At 45.7% G+C, this 20,953-nt stretch overlaps 1 protein-coding gene across 1 annotated transcript in view; it reads right to left on the minus strand.

Moving 5' to 3' along the window:
- Positions 1–20,953, minus strand: part of LOC124017366 (laminin subunit alpha-3-like) — a gene marked incomplete at its 5' end in the record, with an annotated part of 80,957 nt that overhangs the window by 14,717 nt on the left and 45,287 nt on the right. The window contains 30 exons of the mRNA XM_046332627.1: positions 97–214; positions 410–573; positions 688–786; positions 897–1,044; positions 1,597–1,724; positions 1,864–2,026; positions 2,119–2,267; positions 2,453–2,665; positions 2,989–3,140; positions 3,394–3,564; positions 3,873–3,989; positions 4,108–4,207; positions 4,362–4,503; positions 5,023–5,177; positions 5,686–5,802; positions 5,981–6,177; positions 6,436–6,600; positions 7,151–7,262; positions 7,377–7,487; positions 8,179–8,330; positions 8,434–8,487; positions 8,612–8,793; positions 8,949–9,067; positions 10,068–10,181; positions 16,269–16,499; positions 16,603–16,686; positions 16,831–16,932; positions 17,639–17,800; positions 18,139–18,279; positions 18,441–18,585. Of these exons, the coding sequence (XP_046188583.1) occupies positions 97–214; positions 410–573; positions 688–786; positions 897–1,044; positions 1,597–1,724; positions 1,864–2,026; positions 2,119–2,267; positions 2,453–2,665; positions 2,989–3,140; positions 3,394–3,564; positions 3,873–3,989; positions 4,108–4,207; positions 4,362–4,503; positions 5,023–5,177; positions 5,686–5,802; positions 5,981–6,177; positions 6,436–6,600; positions 7,151–7,262; positions 7,377–7,487; positions 8,179–8,330; positions 8,434–8,487; positions 8,612–8,793; positions 8,949–9,067; positions 10,068–10,181; positions 16,269–16,499; positions 16,603–16,686; positions 16,831–16,932; positions 17,639–17,800; positions 18,139–18,279; positions 18,441–18,585 (4,207 nt within the window). The remainder of the gene's footprint in view (positions 1–96; positions 215–409; positions 574–687; positions 787–896; positions 1,045–1,596; positions 1,725–1,863; positions 2,027–2,118; positions 2,268–2,452; positions 2,666–2,988; positions 3,141–3,393; positions 3,565–3,872; positions 3,990–4,107; positions 4,208–4,361; positions 4,504–5,022; positions 5,178–5,685; positions 5,803–5,980; positions 6,178–6,435; positions 6,601–7,150; positions 7,263–7,376; positions 7,488–8,178; positions 8,331–8,433; positions 8,488–8,611; positions 8,794–8,948; positions 9,068–10,067; positions 10,182–16,268; positions 16,500–16,602; positions 16,687–16,830; positions 16,933–17,638; positions 17,801–18,138; positions 18,280–18,440; positions 18,586–20,953) is intronic.

Genomic DNA, 20,953 nt, shown 5'->3' on the forward strand with positions numbered 1-20,953 from the left:
CTCCAGTGAGTAAAGATTATAGTGGTAGAAATAAAAATATAGAGCCGTGTTATTGACCATGTTTGAAAAAAGGTGTAGGAAAAGGTGAAGACTTACCAGGAAGTCCGTGGGACAGCCCCGGCTGATGCCCACTTTTTCCTCGAAGGTGGGGTACTTGCTGTTGAGCTTGATGTTGTTCATGCAGGCCTTCAGTGGCTGGGCGGTGATGTTGTGTCTGTGAGCGAGAACACACAAACACAATGTTATTTAGACTCTGGTGTGATGTACGGTTAAGGAAACAGCATACTACCAATAAGGCTTTACAACGTACTCAACACCCATGCAAACATGGGCAGAGTTTGACCAGTCACATCGTAGCGTCAAACATAATGATCATCATGTTCCTAGTAAGCAGGTGAAAAGCACCCACCTTTCTCTCAGCGCTGGTGGTACGCCACCGATGTAGTAGTCTGTGAAGTCACCTGGGGTGTACTGGACATCAGACTTGACCACCTCCTTGCCTGCTACACGGATCTTCATCTCTTGGCCTCCTTGAGACTCAATAATGATCAACACTTCTGCTTGGTCTGAATTCTAAAGAGAAGGGTCAACAACAACAAAAATCAAAAATCTATCTAACTATTTGAGCAAACCAATGTGAGTTCTACAAATAACTAAATATCATCTATCTAGCGCCAACTGCCTTACCACTGGGAAGACTTTGGTAGCGCTTTGTACTGGTTCTCGGAGCAGGTTACTACGGATGACAACGTAGCCTCTCTCAAACGTCACACTGTAGTAGTTCTCCTGCGAAAAGAGGAAAACAAGCGACACAGTCAGTGGGACAAACTGACAGCTACTCAAGTGTCAACTTCACCACACCAAATGTTTCAATGTGAGCAGAGTAAGTAGCCTACCTCATTTCCTATGTAGAGGAAAAGCCCATTCTCTGAGCGTGTGGAGATGGTCTGGCCCAGGAGGAGAGTGGGCACCTTGACACCTTGGGTGGACACCTTGGCATAACCAGTCCCCTCAAAGTACTCAAACACCACTGGTTGGCTATACCTGGGCACAGAGGGATTCAATCAGAAAATGGTTAAGGTTGTTGACTGTAAAACTCAAGATTTGATCCAGACTAACTGGGGAGCGACATTTGGGTGGTCGGGAAAACAGAAAATGCAAAAATAGAACTGGAGAGTACTTTTGCTGCTCACAGAGCTACGCTGCTAAAGCCAAGGTTTCCTTCAACTGAATAGGAGCGAATCGCGCTGTGCTAAAGTTTAGTGTCCGGTTTAGCAGGCTTGTAGTCAATCCAGCCACGTAACATGTCCATCAGTCAAGTGATTGACTGTATAACAAAGACTCTGAGGAATAAAGATTATGGGACAGTTATTCTTTGTTGTTCTCTGATCCAGGACCATCAATCAAAACCTCATTCGGCTTGGTGGTATTTGAATAACATCCCCATTAGCTGTTGCAAAAGCAGCAGCTACTCCTTCCGGGGTCCACACAAAACATAATGCGGAATGACATGATACAGAACATCATTAGACAAGACCAGCTCGAGGACAGAACTACATACATGCATCTACCAATCTCTTTGTTTGATGCTTATACCTCTTGCATGGAGTCTCCAGGTTGACCTTGACAGCATTCTTAAAGTTGTACAGGCTGATGAATCGGTCATTGAAGGTGGACAGCTCGATGCATCCCTTATAGTTGGGGTAGTTGAGGGAGGCTGGAGGCTATAGAAACAACATTTTCAGATGTTATACAAGGTTGAAAACGCTTCAATCGGGAATCGTAATGCCACCTCCGTTAGTCACTGAAATGTTTCATTTTCAGTCAATGTCAAACCAAAATGTTATGAAGTCAGGTGCTTACACTGAAGTTGGAGGGGTAGCCCCCGACATAGAAGACAATGTCACTGGGGTCCAGATTTAGAAGGTTCCTGGTCAGCTCTCCCTGCTTGCTGCTGAGCTGAGGTGGGTCCGGCTGATTGGATGTGAACAGCTTGGTGAGGTTCACTTCTGCGTCTTGGTAAATTCTGAGAGATTGTAAGAGGTCAATGGTAAAATCAGGGTTACTCACTGAAATCTAATTTCCCAAGACTTTTGAATGGCCGACGGTATGGTTTACCTGCGCAGGTCCACCTTGTCAAAGAAGGAAGGCTCAGAGGGAGACCTAGTGATGTAGTCCGTCTTGATCTCGTACTCTTCTCCATCCAGATTGTACACACAGAACAGCACGTTATTCCTCAGGGCCATGCCGATGAAGTTTTTAGACGACTGTGGGAGAGAGAGAGGGGAGGACAGTCAGTGCGAGCATTTCCAACCACAAGCAAACTGTCAAATGTATGCGTGCCATTATTTCAATACAGAAATATACACAGAATGCCGACTGAAGTGCCAGAGAGCTTTTCTGAACCAAAAGAAAACTGTCAAATCTATATCATTCATTCCAGTTTACTCACGTCTTGGTTGCCGAGGTAGAGCACGAACATGTCACCCGTGTCTGTGATCGGGGTGGTCTGTCTCCGTCTGCGTGCTCCGTCCCCTCGGCTGCTGGGGAGCTCTGGTCTCTGCAGGGACAGGGACAGGGACGTGTATGCCTTCAGGTCTTCAATATCCCGCGGGGGACGCAGCTCCACGTGGCCATCCCCACTGAACTTCATAGGGACCACAATCTGGAGACAGGAGGAGGTGAGAGGTTGTACAGGGTTACTAAGGGACCAGCAGTGTAAAGATAAATCAGTCTTCTCCTTTATGGGATTCACAACTGTCCATCAAATTCCCCAAAGGGCTCTGTCAAGACCTGAACCTGCAATCCTTCAAACTGAAATGAGTCCGACTCCATATATTCACGTCTTAATTCTCAACAGCACTCACTGCTGCAGAGACTGTATGGCCAGTGGAAGGGGTAACAGGTTATACACCGTGGGTATATCTGGTGGGGTGTGGACCCAGGGTGTGTATAGAGTTGTGTGTGTGTGTGGTGGTGCATTCGTACCCTATTGGCTGCATCTCTAGCCTGCTCGATGAGCTCCTTGATCCTATTGATGTTATCAGAGACGTTGGTGACGGGGGAGAGCTGAGAGCTGAGCTCCTCCACCTCCGAGATCTTATCCTGCAGAGACGGGATGCTGTTCAACAGATTCTTCACTGTGGATGGGGGGGAGAGAGAGAGAGGAGTTAGACCTTTTAACCATTTCACACCTGAACAAAACAGGAAAGGAGTGGAGTGGACAATCATCACAGTACATACAGTGCTGTTCAAGCATGGTTAACACCATTTTAATAAGATACGTCATATTTATTCCATTGAGAGAAATCTCTTTTTTACAAGGAAGCCCTCTTTATGGGTGTCTATTCCCTCCAGCCTTTGCAGACACAGGTTAGTGGAGTGATTCTTCACCTGACTTGTCCACATCGTCCATGATGCTGCCGAGGTTGGAGTCGGAGGGCATGACGTTGAACTTGTCCACTTCCTCTCTGATGGCGTTCAGTCTGTCCATGGTGGTGCTGGCCGTGTCATTGGCAGCCGCTGCCTTCCTCTTCGCCTCATCTAGCACGTCTCCTATATCATCTGAGAGAAGGAGAGGCGAGAGGGAAGTAGGAGAGGGGGAAGGAGGGAAGGAGGAGAGGGGGAAGGAGGAGAGGCGAGAGGGAAGGAGGAGAGAGGGAAGGAGGAGAGGGGGAAGGAGGGTAGGAGGAAGGAGAAGGGGGGATGGAATGAAGGAGGAGAGGGGGAAGGGAGGGATTAGTGATGATGACACTTAAGTCAAAGCACTCTCATAACTCATATTTGGCTCTTCCATTGATCAGTACATTTTCCATAATTTGAGATGGTCTATCAGACATCCTCTGGTCCTCCTACTACCCGAGCCACTGTACCTCTCTGGATGTTGTTCAGCTCAGCCTGGGCATCCAGCAGGTCCGTCTCCAATGCTTTCTTCTTATTCTCTGCGTCATTCAGGCGCTTCTTCTGGGCTGTGAGGTCATCAGAGGCCTCTGCCGAGTCAAAACAGAGCTCAGTTAAGTCTTAACTAGGCCATTCCATTTAGGCCACATGCATTTGGTTGGCTCCTTACCCACTCTAAAAACACTATTACAACTTATAGCAACATACCTTTGAGATCTTTTTCTGCGTCCTTGGCTTCCCTCAGTAGGTCGTTCCCGCTGTCTTTCAGATTCTTAGCTCTCTTTGTCAGGTCCTCTTTCTTCACATCCTAGATTGAAAAATAATGAAGAAAATAAGAAAAAAAACAAGTTGAAGAATATTGCAGAAACAGAAGGTGGACCAAAGACACATCAGCTTAGAGCTAGGTGCTGTGGAGTCAATATCTCCCTGGTATGGGTCTAGTGGCTAGACTGTGGACTCACCTTCAGGGCTTTGTCAGCTGCATCTTTGGCCTCCTTGGCTGCCTTCTCTGCAGCGTTGACCGCATCTGTGATGTTCTTGTAGGCCTCAATGGCGTCCATGGCATCACGCACATCAGAGCGGCCACTCGAGTCCCTTACAGCACTGTGACAGAGAGAGGTGGGAGGGGGTAGAGACAGAGAGTGTGAGAGGGGGGTAGAAATAGACAGATGAAGGAAGGGAGAAAAGAGAACAGAAGAGCGAGAGAGTAAAGGTAAACACACGCATCTGGATTTTCGGGAAATGCCAATAAACCAAATGGAACAACAAACATGCAGCCCTGAGGGGAATCTAGCGGATGGCAGATCCATCTGGAACGACCCACTGAGGATGAAAACCACTCGGCATAAACATCCCTGTTAAAGAACCACAACTACCGCCACTAACACTACTTCAATACTATTTGATGCTCGGGGAACCTCTTGAGTCGATCCTCTACTCTTATCTTGAATTACGTGCTGCTGAGGAATTATGGCTTCCCTTCGAAACTAACACAGTCTTGAGACCATTTAGCTTAAACTACACAAACCAGCAGCAGAAACTGCCTTGTCGTCATAACCCAGGACCCGTCCTATTCCTGGTTTAAGAGGACATGTCCCCACATCCCAGGTCCCTATAACTCACTCCTGTAGTTCCTTGGCCAGCTTGGCCAGGTTCTCAGCGTGTCTCTCTGCTCGCTCCACAATGTCCTCCTTGGCCGCGGCCTGGGAGATGGCGTTGACCTTCTTGGTGAGGTCAGTCCTGGCGCCGTCCAGTTGGGCAGCTAGCTGTTCATACTCCTGGAGAGGAGAAAGACAACAGGGTCGCATTCATTAGGCACCAAATGGACGAAAACATGACTGAAACAGGGAGGGACTACCTGAACTTGTCCAATAACAAATGGTAATGTTTGCTTTCCGTTGCAAACTGTTTGGCTACGTTTTGTTACCGTATGCCTAATGAAGAGAACAGAAGAACCACTGTAGGCACAGGAAATACAGGCAAGGACATACCATCCTCTTTACCTAAAGTCATGATATTATCAAACACAAACATTGATTGTTATCTGAGTGGCTGGCAAGTTAGGACTCAACCACTAACATTTGAGAATCGAGAGCAACTGCAGTTTCAGAATCAAGTTTTGTCAAAATATGTTGTGTACATCGGCTGTATCACTACACTGGTTCGGATCATATGTCTCCCGGAGATGATAGATGCATCACTGACTTCGGTATATTGAATTTGACTATGCACATGAGGTAATATGCAGTTGCAACATGAGATGACACGGCCGGTCTGTGTGCTCACTGTCTTGCTGTCCTTCAGCATTCTCAGGAGGTCCTCTGTGGCCTTCAGCTGATCTTCTGCCATGGCTATCTGGTCCTGGACCTTCTTCCGCTCCTTCTTCAGGTCCTCCATACGTTTCTGAAGAACAAACATTCATTTGGTTAAGAGCACATTAGCACTACTGCCATAAGACGTCCATTTTTTTTGTGGGGGGGGGACGATGACCCTAACCATGAAAGTAACCATAGCAACGGACCAAACAACATGTACCATCAGGTTAAAAGAAAATAGTAAATACAGAGAGTTTTATTATTACCAGGATGTCTTTCAGTGCCTCTGAGTTGAGTCCGTTCTGAGAGTTGGCTTTCTTCACCATGTCCCCAGCCTGTTTCAGCGCCTCCTCCAGGTCCTTCAGTTTAGCCTCATAGTCCTTCAGCAGACCCTTCACCCTCTTGGCTGCTGCCTCATTCTGATCATACTGCTTGGTCACATTAGCCTTGATGTAGTCCAGCACTGGGAGAATACAACAGAATAGAAATGGTCATTCTCGACCGGAAATGTTTTAAAAAGTCTCACTATTTTATTCGGTTGCTGATGGTATCAAACAAAGTCGTCATCGCCATTGTGACATTATACTTCTTATCTGTATCTTAACTCAACCTAATCCCAGTAATGTTCAAGAACATCAGAGTTACCGTACGAGCTTCTAATCTTATGAAAGAAAAACCTTGAGGGATTTGAAGAGTTTTGGTTCCACAGCAGACTACTTACGTTTCTGGGCCTCGTCTCTCTCTTTGTCGGCTGCGTCTTTCTGGGGGTTGAAGTTTCTCCTCTCCATCTCCTTCACCATGCGTTCAGCGTCGGATAACATCTTAGCCAGGCTCTCACTGGGCACCACATCACCGGAACCAGACTCTTTCAGCTGCAGCAGCAGGGCTACACAACACACACATTCAGGTTGAGATATATAGATATATAAGGGAGGGAGAGGGAGTGGGAGAGAGAGAGAGGGAGGGAGAGGGAGAGAGAGGGAGAGAGAGAGAGGGAGGGAGAGGGGGAGTGGGGGAGAGAGAGAGGGAGAGAGAGAGAGGGAGGGAGAGGGGGAGAGAGAGAGAGGGAGGGGGAGAGAGAGAGAGGGAGGGGGAGTGGGGGAGGGAGGGAGAGGGGGAGTGGGGGGGAGGGAGGGAGAGGGAGAGAGAGAGAGAGAGAGAGAGAGAGAGGGGGAGAGAGAGAGAGAGAGAGGGAGAGAGAGGGAGTGGGGGAGAGAGAGAGGGAGTGGGGGAGAGAGAGAGTGGGAGGGAGAGGGGGAGTGGGGGAGGGAGGGAGAGGGGGAGTGGGGGGAGAGAGAGAGAGGGAGGGAGAGAAGGGGTGAGAAAACAGAAAAATAAAAAGGAAAGAGGATCATTTGGCTGGAGAGAGAGTGATATATAGACAGAGGGGGTCAAAGAGATCAGGCGAGTTAGAGAACAAGGACTTGGTGGTTTACCCAGGATCTTCTCGAGCAGGTTCCTAGCCTCAGTGTCCAGGTCTTTAGCTCTCAGATGGGTTTTACCCACATCATTCAGCACTTTCTGGGCATCCGCAGCCCTGTCGTCCGCCTGATGGACAACACAGAAATAGACACAAACATTAGCTCTCCAAAGCCAGCACACACAATCCCACACATGACAGGCGGGAATAAAAGACAGCGAGGAAGAGTTCCAGTCCAGTACCTTTTCTTTGAGAGCGCTGATATCCTCGTTGACACTGAGAGTGTCCTGCTCCAGTTGGCTAACCTTGGGCTTCTGGCTGTTCACACTGGAACTGAACTTGCTCACCAGACTCTGTAGAGGGAACACACAGTCTATTGTTTAAGGCTTTATTATCAGATGAGATGGAGAGAGAGAGAGAGAGAGAGAGAGAGAGAGAGAGAGAGAGAGAGAGAGAGAGAGAGAGAGAGAGAGAGAGAGAGAGAGAGAGAGAGAGAGAGAGAGAGAGAGAGCTACAGTTCAATGGGATATGGCTGGTTGTGGACTCCTCAGGCTGTCAGAGAGGTTGACTGAGTGACTTGTTTCCTCCTGATGGTTTGATAAATGCTTACAGCGTTTAAAAACGGAGCGTATGAGTTGCTGAGATCCCAAACGCGTGGGAGTTCAGCTCGGACATGTGTTGACACACAGCTCTGGGACAAACTAACTGAGATCGCTTATCAGCAGGATTCTGGAATGTTCGAGTACGCACACACCCTTTACCGCTCTCTCTCTCTCTCTGTGTGTGTGTGTGTGTGTGTGTGTGTGTGTGTGTGTGTGTGTGTGTGTGTGTGTGTGTGTGTGTGTGTGTGTGTGTGTGTGTGTGTGTGTGTGTGTGTGTGAGCATTGACGTACAGCTATCCACACGGTATCTACGTTTAGTTCATTTGCTATGTTTTGAAGTCCTCTCCCATCCTTTCTGTGGCCTGTATAGCCAGAGGGCAGGGTGGTACACTTCACTGCTGTTAACAGTACATATATGCCATTAATATATATAATATAATACCTTGGTCTCTGTGATGGCTTTCTCCAGCATCCTGAGTCGGTCCTGAGAGGAGGCGGAGATACTGGCGTTATCCAGCTGAGTCTTAATCCTGCCCAGCTCCTCATCCAGACGCCCCAGATCGTTTAGTAAGGTCTCGGCGCAGTCGTCACACTCTGACAAGCCCACACAGACATACGTAATCAACCGCTGATCATGATGAGGTAGGTACCCTCATGTACTGTACTGTACTCTCATTGGAGCGACAGAGACACTAACCTTGGCACTGCTCGTCTGTGTTGGTGTCCCCCGGCTCCAACGCATTCTTGCACACTGCAGAAAGAGCAACATTATACATTGCATTTATTTTGACGTGGAACATGAAACATCTACAGCGTAAAGCTTTTACCAACAGGCAGAATGCGCCGCCATGTCTGAGTACGGTATCCACACTCACCACCAGTCCTGGAGTCACAGCTGTTTCCGTTGCCGCCACAGTCACAAGGCCGACAGCTTCCTCCGGTTGTCAATGGATCACCGTGGTAACCTGGGGCGCATCGTTCACAACTGTCTCCTGCGTAGCCTGGTCGGCAAACACACTGGAACCCTCCAGCGACCTCTCTGCAACCCACCGCAAAACTATAGTGGAACGATGAAGAAACGGGAGATAGTTTGGTACCCGCAGATACTGGGCCGACCACGGTAAGTGATACACAGAACAAGGGTTTGATTTCACCAAAGGAGCATCTACTGTGGGTGACCTTGCCACCGGTTGGTTCTTTGGTGACACTGACCTGTTAGCTGGCACACCAAAGGGGCACGGGCACACCCGGCATGATCTCTGGGCAGCGTCTCCATAGTAACCCTCTTTGCAGCGCTCACACCTGTCCCCGTCTGTGTTGTACTGGCAGTTCTGTCCAGAGGAAGAGTAGAAAACATGCGTTAGACTGTATCACATGAGCACCAAAAGAACAGTATTTGAATGAAGGACTAGTCAAATACTTCATAATGGACATTCAGTTTACCCAGTGAAGAACAGCACAAGGTACAGTAAATCAGTGTATTCTTCATACGAGTGAATAGCCAAGTCACATAGAAAACCTATATCCTCACTAAGCTGTTGAAACGTCCAGAACAAATACCACTGTGAGTCTAAACGCACTTTGTCCTTCTGTAGACAGTCACACGGACATACTCCAGCCCAGAGTAGATCCAACGACAGGCAACATTATGTCCCTTTTTATCTCAAAAGGAGGGTGATTGTCATCCCTCTCTACCATAAACGACTAACATTTCTGTCCTAATTCATCCCAAAGAGTGATTTTGATGGTACTGAGAGAAGGAGTGTTCAGCCTGGACTCCTTAGGCCTAGATAGAGGCACAGGCCTGGTCTTGAGTGGCTTGCGTAAGATGAGAGGAGACAAGAGAGGGAGGGAGAGATGAGAGAGAGAGACAGAGAGAGAGAGAGGGAGTTTCACTGGGAGACAGCTAATGTAGACCCATATCACAATCATATATAATCACCATCATCCAATAGTTTCATGTGGTTAGCCGTCCATGGTTCAGAACAGTATGTGGGCACCAAGGCGGAGTGGGATGGCCACACCATGCCCTGTGGCGTGGGGTGTGAGGTCTAGACTATGACTACTGGGCTGTGGCTCACCCTGATGGAGTCACATAGGCTGACATAGCAGGTATTGCCCAAGTGGTTATCACTGAATTCCTTGAGGGCTTCTTTAGGCTCACAGGTTTTGAATGATTGTAATTCAGAAGCACTGTGTGTGTTCGAGTTCAAGTTGATTCGTGGTATGTACAGGACACAGGTACTTGCGGGTTCCCTGGCGATCATGTGACAACAATAACAAATAATAGAAGACAATAATACAAATATACAAAAAAGGGTGTGTTCTTACCAGGCACCTCCCAGTCCGGTCGTCACACTCGTTGGCGAGGCCGTTACAGAAGCAGGGCACACAGCGACCCAGGTAGGGCCCACTGCCGTCCCTATAGTAACCACGAGCACATTTCTGGAACAGAAACACACAGACATTAATACAGATACATCAAAATACATAGATACAACAATGTCATACAGAAAAACAGAATTTTTAAAGTGATTTCTATCTCAATGGGACCCTCCTGGGTGAATGTGAATTCTATCACGAACAGAACAGAATCCTAAAACACACATTTCAAAACGACACACTTCGTTCCCACAAAGAAGAACACTTCGCCATTCAAAGTGGCAGTGTTTGAGGAGATACAGGCAATCAGAGTTAACCTAACCAGCTAACCTTCCTAGCGACAGAGAATGACTGATCTCACACTGTCCCAAATCCCGAGTGAGTCGTGTCACCAGCACCACGCTGAGCACAAGACAAGTGTGTATTCATCCTTAACGCACCGCCACCACTCAAAAGCCAAACACACCCTTCGCTCTATAGGATAACGGTCTGGAAGTCAACTGATATCCTACAAGTCTACCTCGCACACGGAGCAGCCAAGCATACATTACAGTAAGTTTATTTGTAACCCAACAGAAATCCATCGTTTTACCTGGATCTGAGAGCTGGCATCTTGGTCGTCAAAAGACGGGTAATGAACAGTCTGTCCTCGGTCATTCACAGAAGAATAGTGGACTCTCTGTGTACCCTGGTCATTCACAGAGGGGTAATGTATTCTCTGTCCACCCTGGTCATGTAGGGAAGGATAATGTACCCTCTGTCCACCCTGGTCATGTAGGGAAGGATAATGTATCCTCTGTGCCTCTCGGTCATGTTGTCTGGGATAGCGGTTCCTCTCTTCCCTGGTAATGGGTCTGTGTCCTGCACTGCATAGTCCCAGTAAGATCCCCCACAGCAGGGTCTGAAGTAGCATGCCTGTCCCTCTGGCTCTCCAGGGGCTGTGTACACGCGTGTCTGACATGGCTCACGTTTCCTCTGAAATAACTCCCTGCTCTCCCCTGCCTCTGCCTCTTAAACACACACACACACTCCCACATGTAGAGGACACGCCCCTTCTCCACTCACCTACAACACCTTAGTCAGCAGCGCAGTCAGAGCAGTGTAGCAACACGCACACCCACACGCTGACCAACGTGCGCGTTAGGGTTGGGCGTTATCCAGATGTTCATACCGTCAAACCGTTTCTGTACCATACCGGGGTGTACGGTATTACTGGAAGTGCACAAAACAATTTAGGCAACAGGGATCTTGATCCAGGAGGGGATGAATATGTCTAGTCTGCGTACCAGTGTTTTTAACTAACATGCCAGAGAGACTGTCCTTTCAGGAATCTCAATGTTCAATATGGAGCTGGATTGATGGCAGAGTTGCTCATTGGTTGTTGGAAAAAACATCAATATTTTCCATGACAACATGTAGAGCCTCGAAAATAGGTCAAAATCAAAACGTCCATACACATTCGTTACTATAACCACTTCCGACAATACAATGCCACTTACACACAAAGGGTCGACAGGAAAATCGTCAGAATGTACATAAGCCGCCTCATCCACATATAGAAAGGTTGCTAGGGTGGGGCTCCAACCTGGGAGCCTGAGTGAGTTTGTGTTGAAGTGTGTCTATAGATGTGTTGACAGGGTATGTGTGTGAGCATGCCAGTGTGACTGTGTGCTTCTGTGAATAATGGTTGGAAATCTCCAGACGGTGCAGGAGCAGCAGTCACACCTGAATCATGCAGTCCAAACACATAGCAGTGGAGACAGTTGGGCGTGGTGGTTAGTTGGATCTGTGTATGTACTATCTGGTGTCGGGTAGTGAGTAACAATGTCCCAGGTTGCCAGATGCCACGCCCGGCTATGTGTCAGGGCGCCTCTCCTTTTTCTAGCGCCGCAGGGTACATATTATCCATTTCCTCTGAACACACCTGACTAGAGGATGTTGACGTCTCCCACACACATACACACACACACACACACACACACAGGTAGATCATGCTCTCGCTATGGTAACAGGGCTTCGAGCACAATCGCAAAATGGGGAAAACAACTCAATCAACCCACATGAAAAAATACTATATTATACTATGGTATAAATACTATAGTATTCACTGTAGTGTTTTTGCAGACTAAACTGCAGTATACTGTAGTATTTACAATTAAATATAATATAAATACTGTAGTAAAAGAAAACTAGTATACACCATAGAAATAATGTAGTGTTTTTGCAGACTGTAATATACTGTAGCATTTACTGTACAGTTTTTGCAGACTGTAGTATACTGTAGTATTTAATGTAGTGTTTTTGCAGACTGTAATATGCTGTAGTATTTACTGTACAGGTTTTGCTGACTCTAGTATACTATAGTATTTAAATGTAGTGTTTTTCCGGACTGTAATATACTGTAGTATTTACTGTTCAGTTTTTGCAGACTCTAGTATACTGTAGTATTTAATGTAGTGTTTTTGCTGACTAGTATACTATAGTATTTAATGTAGTGTTTTTGCTGACTCTAGTATACTGTAGTATTTACTGTACTGTTTTTGCTGACTCTAGTATACTGTAGTATTTAATGTAGTGTTTTTGCGGACTGTAATATACTGTAGTATTTACTGTACTGTTTTTGCTGACTCTAGTATACTGTAGTATTTAATGTAGTGTTTTTGCGGACTATAATATACTGTAGTATTTACTGTACTGTTTTTGCTGACTCTAGTATACTGTAGTATTTAATGTAGTGTTTTTGCGGACTGTAATATACTGTAGTATTTACTGTACTGTTTTTGCTGACTCTAGTATACTGTAGTATTTAATGTAGTGTTTTTGAGGACATTACTGTAGTATTTACTGTTTTATTACTTTTGACAATGAAACGGCGGCATTCTCCTTAAAGAAACCTACTGGAGAAATACAAAAGAAAAAGCACATTTTCCATAACCTGTAAGTAGGTGGGACTGGGGTCTGAACGGATCGTTCAGAGCTTCTGCTCTTTTCTGTAACCTACAGGGAACACAGTATATGGTCTAGATCTGTCATGTAGGTATCTCACTTATGGGTGGCACAATTTGGGATATGGTGGAGGGGAATGGGCAGGGTATGCATTTAATACTGTTACAAAAGTGTAGTGTTTTTGCTGTAGTATTAATATAGTATTTACTATAGTATTCTACAGTATACGATACTAAGCATTACACATGATCTAGGGATACTATAGTGTGTAGTATAGTATTATACAGTATACTACAGTTTACTACACAATTATATAGAAAGTCAAATGAAAATCTACTACAAAGTCATCAGGGCCTTAGGGTCTGACTTTGTTAATAAGATATTGCCAGTGAAACAAAATGGAAGCTTCCTTGGCTTGTCAATCTCCCATCCCTACGGGTTGAACACGGGCAAAGTGATGCTGAAACCACGATGGCAATGTTAAACAAACCATAAAACTCTATGCACAATGACGACTTAAGGCTGCAATATGTAACTATTTGGGAGACCCGACCAAATTCACGTAGAAATGTGGGTTATAGATCTGTCATTCTTATTGACAACAAGCCTAAGAAGCGCTATTTCTATGCTTCCCGTTCTTACGTTTGGTTTTTGTGTCTTTTACTTTCTGCTTCGAACAGCTGAAAATACAATATTTGTGGTTATGGAAAAGATATTTCACAGCGGTTTAGATGGTATAATGATTCAGTAACACTTTACTTGCTTTTTTGTTGTCACAAATTGAAATTATGCAAACTATTACAATTTTAGCAACCAGAAAATTGTGATGTCTGCATAGTGCATCTTTTCCTTTTTAATTCACTGCACCTTTTACAAAAACACAGTTCAGTTCAGTAACAGAATGATGATTTGTGTGGTTTGTGCCGTCATTCAGCATCACTCTGTTACCATGGAATTGTCCACACTGAAAATGCATACATTTACAGTCGTTCCATTTAATACGTGGATTCTGAGGGGGAAAATGCTTCCATCCAACTCTTCCTAATTGGAGTAGGAGAACCACCTGCGTACTAAACAACCTCAGGGAAGAATTTGGTTCTAACGTTCTAAATGTCGTACTGTATGTTTTTTTAATTGTATTTGATTTGAACTGCTGTTACTATGACAACGGAGTGGTTTACAGCAGTGGTATAATCTTTAATATTATGTCTGCGTGATTGTGCATCTTATCCCTCTCCCTCGGGCTACTGGGCTTGGCTGATGAAACACACACACTTTATTCCGGGACATTCCACAAAGGCTTGTTTAAGCCGCTGGCTCTTCAACGGGCTGATGGATTTTTCCTCTGCCTGCCAGTGACCTCACTCACCCCAGGCTGGGCGTGGCACCATTGTTAGGGCGTGTCACGACAAAAACCCCACAGCGGGGAGGGCAGTTCTCGCTCTTCTCTTCTCCAAAATGACTAGATTGGTCGGTCGATACCTCTCCCTCTCAGCCCCTCCTGTCCTCTTTCTCTCTCTTATTTTCTCCTAATCCTTTTCTCCCTCCGTCTCGCCCCCTCTTTCCCAATCCCAAACGGACCCCTAGGACATAGCCCCCAGCCCTTACACACTTGATGTGCATCTGAGAGCTAAAAGTCCACCTATCCTTGGACTCATTACCATCTCTAAAATAACAAAAACACCAAGGCAGCTCTCGAGTGGTCTCTCAGTAACTGCCCAGTGAAAATCTCTCTTTTAAAAGGATGGTGCGCTGGCCAATCAGCGATCTACTTGCCTGCAATATTTTTAATGACGGTATACGCCCACACCATTCGGTTGTTGAGGTAAGCCCACACCATTCGGTTGTTGAGGTAAGCCCACACCATTCTGGATGTTGAGGTAAGCCCACACCATTCGGTTGTTGAGGTAAACCCACACCATTCTGGATGTTGAGGTAAGCCCACACAATTCGGTTGTTGAGGTAAGCCCACACCATTTGGTTGTTGAGGTAAGCCCACACCATTCGGTTGTTGAGGTAAGCCCACACCAGTCGGTTGTTGAGGTAAGCCCACACCATTCGGTTGTTGAGGTAAGCCCACACCATTCTGGATGTTGAGGTAAGCCCACACCATTCGGTTGTTGAGGTACGCCCACACCATTCTGGATGTTGAGGTAAGCCCACACCATTCGGTTGTTGAGGTAAGCCCACACCATTCTGGATGTTGAGGTAAGCCCACACCATTCTGGATATTGAGGTAAGCTCACACCATTCTGGATGTTGAGGTAAGCCCACACCATTCGGTTGTTGAGGTAAGCCCACACCATTCGGTTGTTGAGGTAAGCCCACACCATTCGGTTGTTGAGGTAAGCCCACACAATTCGGTTGTTGAGGTAAGCCCACACAATTCGGTTGTTGAGGTAAGCCCACACCATTCGGTTGTTGAGGTAAGCCCACACCATTCGGTTGTTGAGGTAAGCCCACACAATTCGGTTGTTGAGATAAGCCCACACCATTCGGTTGTTGAGGTAAGCCCACACCATTCCAACACAGAAAAGCTTATTTTTGTCATAGCTAATTAAACATTTTGGGAAGGAAAACTATTTCAATCATATTGTACACTGGATGTACAGAACATTAAGAACAACTTCCTAATATTGAGTTTTACCCCCCCCCCCCCTTTCCCTTTGCCCTCAAAACCACCTCAATTAGTCTGGGCATGGGCTCTACGAGGTGTCGAAAGCATTCCACAGGGATGCTTTCCACAGTTCTGTAAAGATGGTTGGATGTCCTTTGGGTGGTGGACCCATTGTTGATACACATGAGAAACTGTTGAGCATGAAAAACCCAGCAGCGTTGCAGTTCTTGACACAAACCGATGCGCCTGGCACCTACTACCACACCCCGTTCAAAGGCACTTAAATATTTTGTCTTGCCCATGGTACACATACACAACACATGTCTCAATTGCCTCAAGGTTTAAAATCCTTATTTAATCTGTCTCCTCCCCTGTCTCCTCCCCTAAGGGATCATAGCTTTCACCTGGAATCACCTGGTCACTCTATGTCATGGAAAGAGCAGGTGTACACTTAGTGTAAGTAATTATAGGTCATATTTCATAGAAATCTGGAAACTCTGGGCAGTTACTTTAAAAGTATTATATATGATCCCTGTAGATCTACATGAGGCACCTAGGGGACTAAGAGTGAATGAGATCTGTCTCACCTGGCAAGAGTCTCCTCTGTAGAGAGGGGAACAGGCACACTCCTCCACGGTGCTGGCAGGGCCCCCGGCCCCTGTGTCTGTGGCCTCCTCCAGGCCCACCTCCCCCAGGCTGAGTCTCTGGCTCTGGGTGAAGTAGAGGGCCCGCACCCTCAGACCAACCAGCCCTGCCAGGACTTCCATCAGATCCTCTCTGGACACAGGACGGTTGGTGCCGGAGTGACGCCAATTCCCCTAAACAGAAGAGACAGGGGTTAGTGAGGGATTGGAAATGTTGAGGACTGATCAAATGTTATTATATGTGTTCAGAACAGATGGAATAAGGACTCGGTTGTACCTCTACTAGCTGGACTCTGCTCTGGTGGAGTCTGTCAGGATGAGGGGTTTGTGGGGACATGTGGACCAGGGTCATCTCCTGGCCCTGAGAAATTCACAGACAAATAACACTGGGTTACTCAAAAGAGGAAGTCATCATGACTTACTGTATATATATGACTTATACACCAATTAGAGAGATGTCATAATTAGCCGTGAGTGATGATACAATGTGTCATAATGTACGTACACTGAGCAGGACATCAGGTCTGCGGTCCATCAGCGACATCCCCTCACTGGGAATCCCAAAGGACTTAGCCTGGTAGGTGAGGTAGCCCCCATAGGACGACACCTGAGACAGGAGCGGAACACTATCAGCACGGTTGGGTACGATACTTTCCCAAATGTAATGCGTTACAGTTACTAGTTACCTGTCCAAAATTGTAATCAGTAACGTCATTTTTTGATTACCCCAACCCAGTGACGTAATCTGATTACTTTTGGACGACTTTCCCCTTAAGAGACATTAGAAGAAGACAAAAAGGATCCATCAAACACATTTGGTGTGTCATCATAGTGGTCTCTGACTTGTGGTCAGACTGGCTCAGGTGGAACAAGGCTGAATTGAATGTCAGTGAGAAAACAGAAAGGTGTCATAATGTATTTTTCCCCAAAATAATTTCTGAATTTAAAGGTAATTCAAGAACAAATCATCTAGTTTTTCAAAAATATCTGTAATCTGATTACAATATTTTTGATGGTAACAGAACTGATTACATTTAGTTTTTTGTAATCAGATTACATGTAATCAGTTATTCCCCAACCCTGACTATCAGTCACAGTCAATGGAACTGGTACAGGACCCAGTATCGAACTGTTAAAGCACTGGTATTTAGGCTCAATGGCAGCTGCTTGAAGCCCTGCCTTCTGTTCTGTTCTGATCAAGTCTGATGTAAAAAGAACTTCCAAATATTACGGAAACATGTCCTCTTTTTTAAAACTGAGCTATTCTATTCCAACAGTACATGTGCTTCTCTCAAGTTCCACTCTCTACTCACCCGGTCTACCAGGTAGGATGGTGGCGCCACCCAGTGGAGGATCTGGGTAGTGCTAGGCAACTCCTGTACGTCTGCTACCACAGTGTTACTGGACGGGTTGAGGACTGATGCCACCTCCTCCTGGTCAGCCCTTTCCAGACGCCAGCCACGCATGTCCATAAACTAGTGGAGGCGAAGGGAAAGAGGATTGTACTATATACTATCGGCCTATGGTTTGGTAAAATGCCATTATGTACATAGGAATATAATAGCATGCTGTGTGCAATGGAGTTATGTTCTGCAGGTGTGGTAAAGCTGTGGGTATATCCACTCCATGGAATGTGGGTTGTTTCAACACGGACCCTTAGATAAGGGTTTGATCACGTGTCTGAACAGGTACAGTGTAATTACAACTTATTTCACATTTCTGTGGCACGGAAAGTATGTATCAATGAAAATGCCTATAAAATTCCAGAAACACACACACATACACAAGCATGTACGCATGCACACGCACACACCTTCCCCCTGCGCTTGCCAGAGCTCTGGCACTGGTCGGTGGCTCCGAAGCAGAAGCAGCTGACGCAGCCTCTGGGGTGGGAGGGGTCAAAGTGGAAGGACCCGTCTCTACAGGCATCACAGCGGGCACCCTGCACGTTCCTCTACAACAACAGGACATACGGCTGCTTACTGTTACCTCCACATTTCACAGGTCACAACCTTTTCCTGGTCACTGACCCTGCTAATAACCAATCACATCGTTTCCCAGTAGAGAAGCCCTCAGGGGAATGATTGTTTAAAAGCACACAGCATTATAAGTCACCTTGCAGAGGCACTGTCCTGTGTCTGGGTGACATATATCAGGTGTGACCCCTCCCTGGTTACAGCTACATGGGAGACAGTCGGGGAACCTGTAGAACCCTGCAGCACACCTGTCACACTGCCGCCCACCGATCCTGGGCTTACACCTTCACACACACACACACACACACACACACACACACACACACACACACACACACACACACACACACACACACACACACACACACACACACACACACACACACACACACACACACACACACACACACACACACACACACACACTTAACATGATTGTACTTGGAAATCTCATCCACAGCATGTTGAAATATTCAGCTACTGGCCATGTCTTATAAGAGGAAAGGTGCTAAAAAATGACAGAGAATCTCATTCCGCACTCCACAACCTTTACTGTGTGTGGTGTTTCCTACATGAAATACTATAGTGTTTACCAGGGATCATCAACTAGATTCAGCCAAGGGATGATTTCTTTCTTGAGCGGATGGTCTGGGGGCCGGAACATATTTACAAATAGACTGCAAATTGACTGCAAGAAGCCCAACAGATGTAATATTTCACAAAAACATAATCATTTCAACTCTTGCTTATATTTGTATACGATGACTTGTCTCCCGATTATGAGTGGGAATACCTGGGGACAGATTTTTAAAATCAGCTGAATTCCTGGTGAAAAAAAAAGAAGTATATATTTTTTTACTCAAAAAACGTGGGTAACCCTGGTGTATACTATGGTAAGAAATACAATAGTATTCACTATAGTGTATTTGCAGACTTTACTGCAGTATACTGTAGTATTTAAAGTTTACTATAGTATAAATACTGTAGTAAAATAACAGTAGTATATTTATGTGTTGATGTTTTATTAAAAACTTAATTTTTATTAATTCCACAAGATATAGCCCCGACACAAATCTAGGGTTGCCACCCAATCCGGCTGGTTGTTCATTCTATTGGTTTGGTTGCCAGAGTCGCGACCCAGTCGTTCAGTCTTTTTGTTCTAATATCTATGGATGTGACCCAGTCATTCCTTCTAAATGTTCCATTGCCATACTGACGGGCAACATTCTTATCCCTTGCTTACTAGCTAGCCAACTACGGCTAACTTACTGTCACGTCAAATAGTGGAGCCAGAATAACAGCAAAGTAGCTGCATTTGTTGAATCTGTTTCGTAGTGACATGTATTTCGCCTGGCATAGAACACGCGCTCACTCGTCAGGACGCTGTTGTTCAGAGGAGCTAGCCAACAACACAGCTACAGTAACACAATCACTTCAAATTGCAGCTGGAAAGAACGCAAATGAGCTGCTTTTCATTTGACCTTTTTTTGTACATGATGCTGATTCATGATTTCGACTGGCTGAGAAACGCTGCCTGTCTGTCTCGTCCCGCCTCCCGCCTCGTTCATTACTATGGGACAGCAGGAGATCGAATTTGAATATTGAAACAATGTTTCAATTCTCGGATAGACAGACAGCAAGGTTTATACAAATCTCCGCTGTTGAAAACTAAATGTTAGTGTAAAAGAAATGTGAGATAATGTCAAGATGGTTTTTATAGTGAAGATCAAGTTTATAACTTCTCTGACTCTGCTGATGAGACAGTGGATTCTACAGTCAGATGGAACAGAGTAAATAAGCATTTTAATGTCATAGATTTAGCCGATGGTAACTTGTGGAATAAACACCGGCTGGAATGCGGTTTTAACCAATCAGAATTCAGGATTAGTCCCACCCGTTGTATTATAAACTGGGTGAATCAAGCCCTGAATGCTGATTGGCATACCAAGGGTATGACAAAACATTTATTTTTACTGCTCTAATTACATTGGTAACCAGTTTACAATAGCAATAAGGCACCTTGGGGGTTTGTGGTACATGGCCAACAAACCACAGCTAAGGGCTCTGTCCAGGCACGAGTGTAAGAACAGCCCTTACCTGTGGTATATTGGCCATATACCACACCGCCTCGGGCCTCATTGCTTAAGTATTTACTGTGGTGTGTTTGTGGACTGTTCTATTTACTGTAGAGCTCATTTTCTTATTATCTTTGACATAGAAGCGGAGAGCTTTCTCCTTTAGGAAACCTACAGCAAATGTTCTTTCACCTGTAGGTAGGTAGGACTGGGTTCTGAAAATAATATAATATAATATATGCCATTTAGCAGACGCTTTTATCCAAAGCGACTTACAGTCATGTGTGCATACATTCTACGTATGGGTGGTCCCGGGGATCGAACCCACTACCCTGGCGTTACAAGCGCCATGCTCTACAGACAGTTCAGAACTTCTGCTCTTTTCTATAACCATAGGGAACACAATATATGGTCTATACTTGTTTCTCACTTACGGGTGGCACAAATTGGGATGTGGAGGAGGGGAATGGACAGGATATATGCTAATTAAATATTGCAGTATTTACTATAGTATTCCACAGTATACTATACCATTCTACACTAAGTACTACACATGACCGAGGGGTACTACAGTGTG

Source organism: Oncorhynchus gorbuscha, unplaced genomic scaffold (genome assembly GCF_021184085.1).
Source record: "Oncorhynchus gorbuscha isolate QuinsamMale2020 ecotype Even-year unplaced genomic scaffold, OgorEven_v1.0 Un_scaffold_20:::fragment_4:::debris, whole genome shotgun sequence".
NCBI classification, from domain to species: Eukaryota; Metazoa; Chordata; class Actinopteri; order Salmoniformes; family Salmonidae; genus Oncorhynchus; species Oncorhynchus gorbuscha.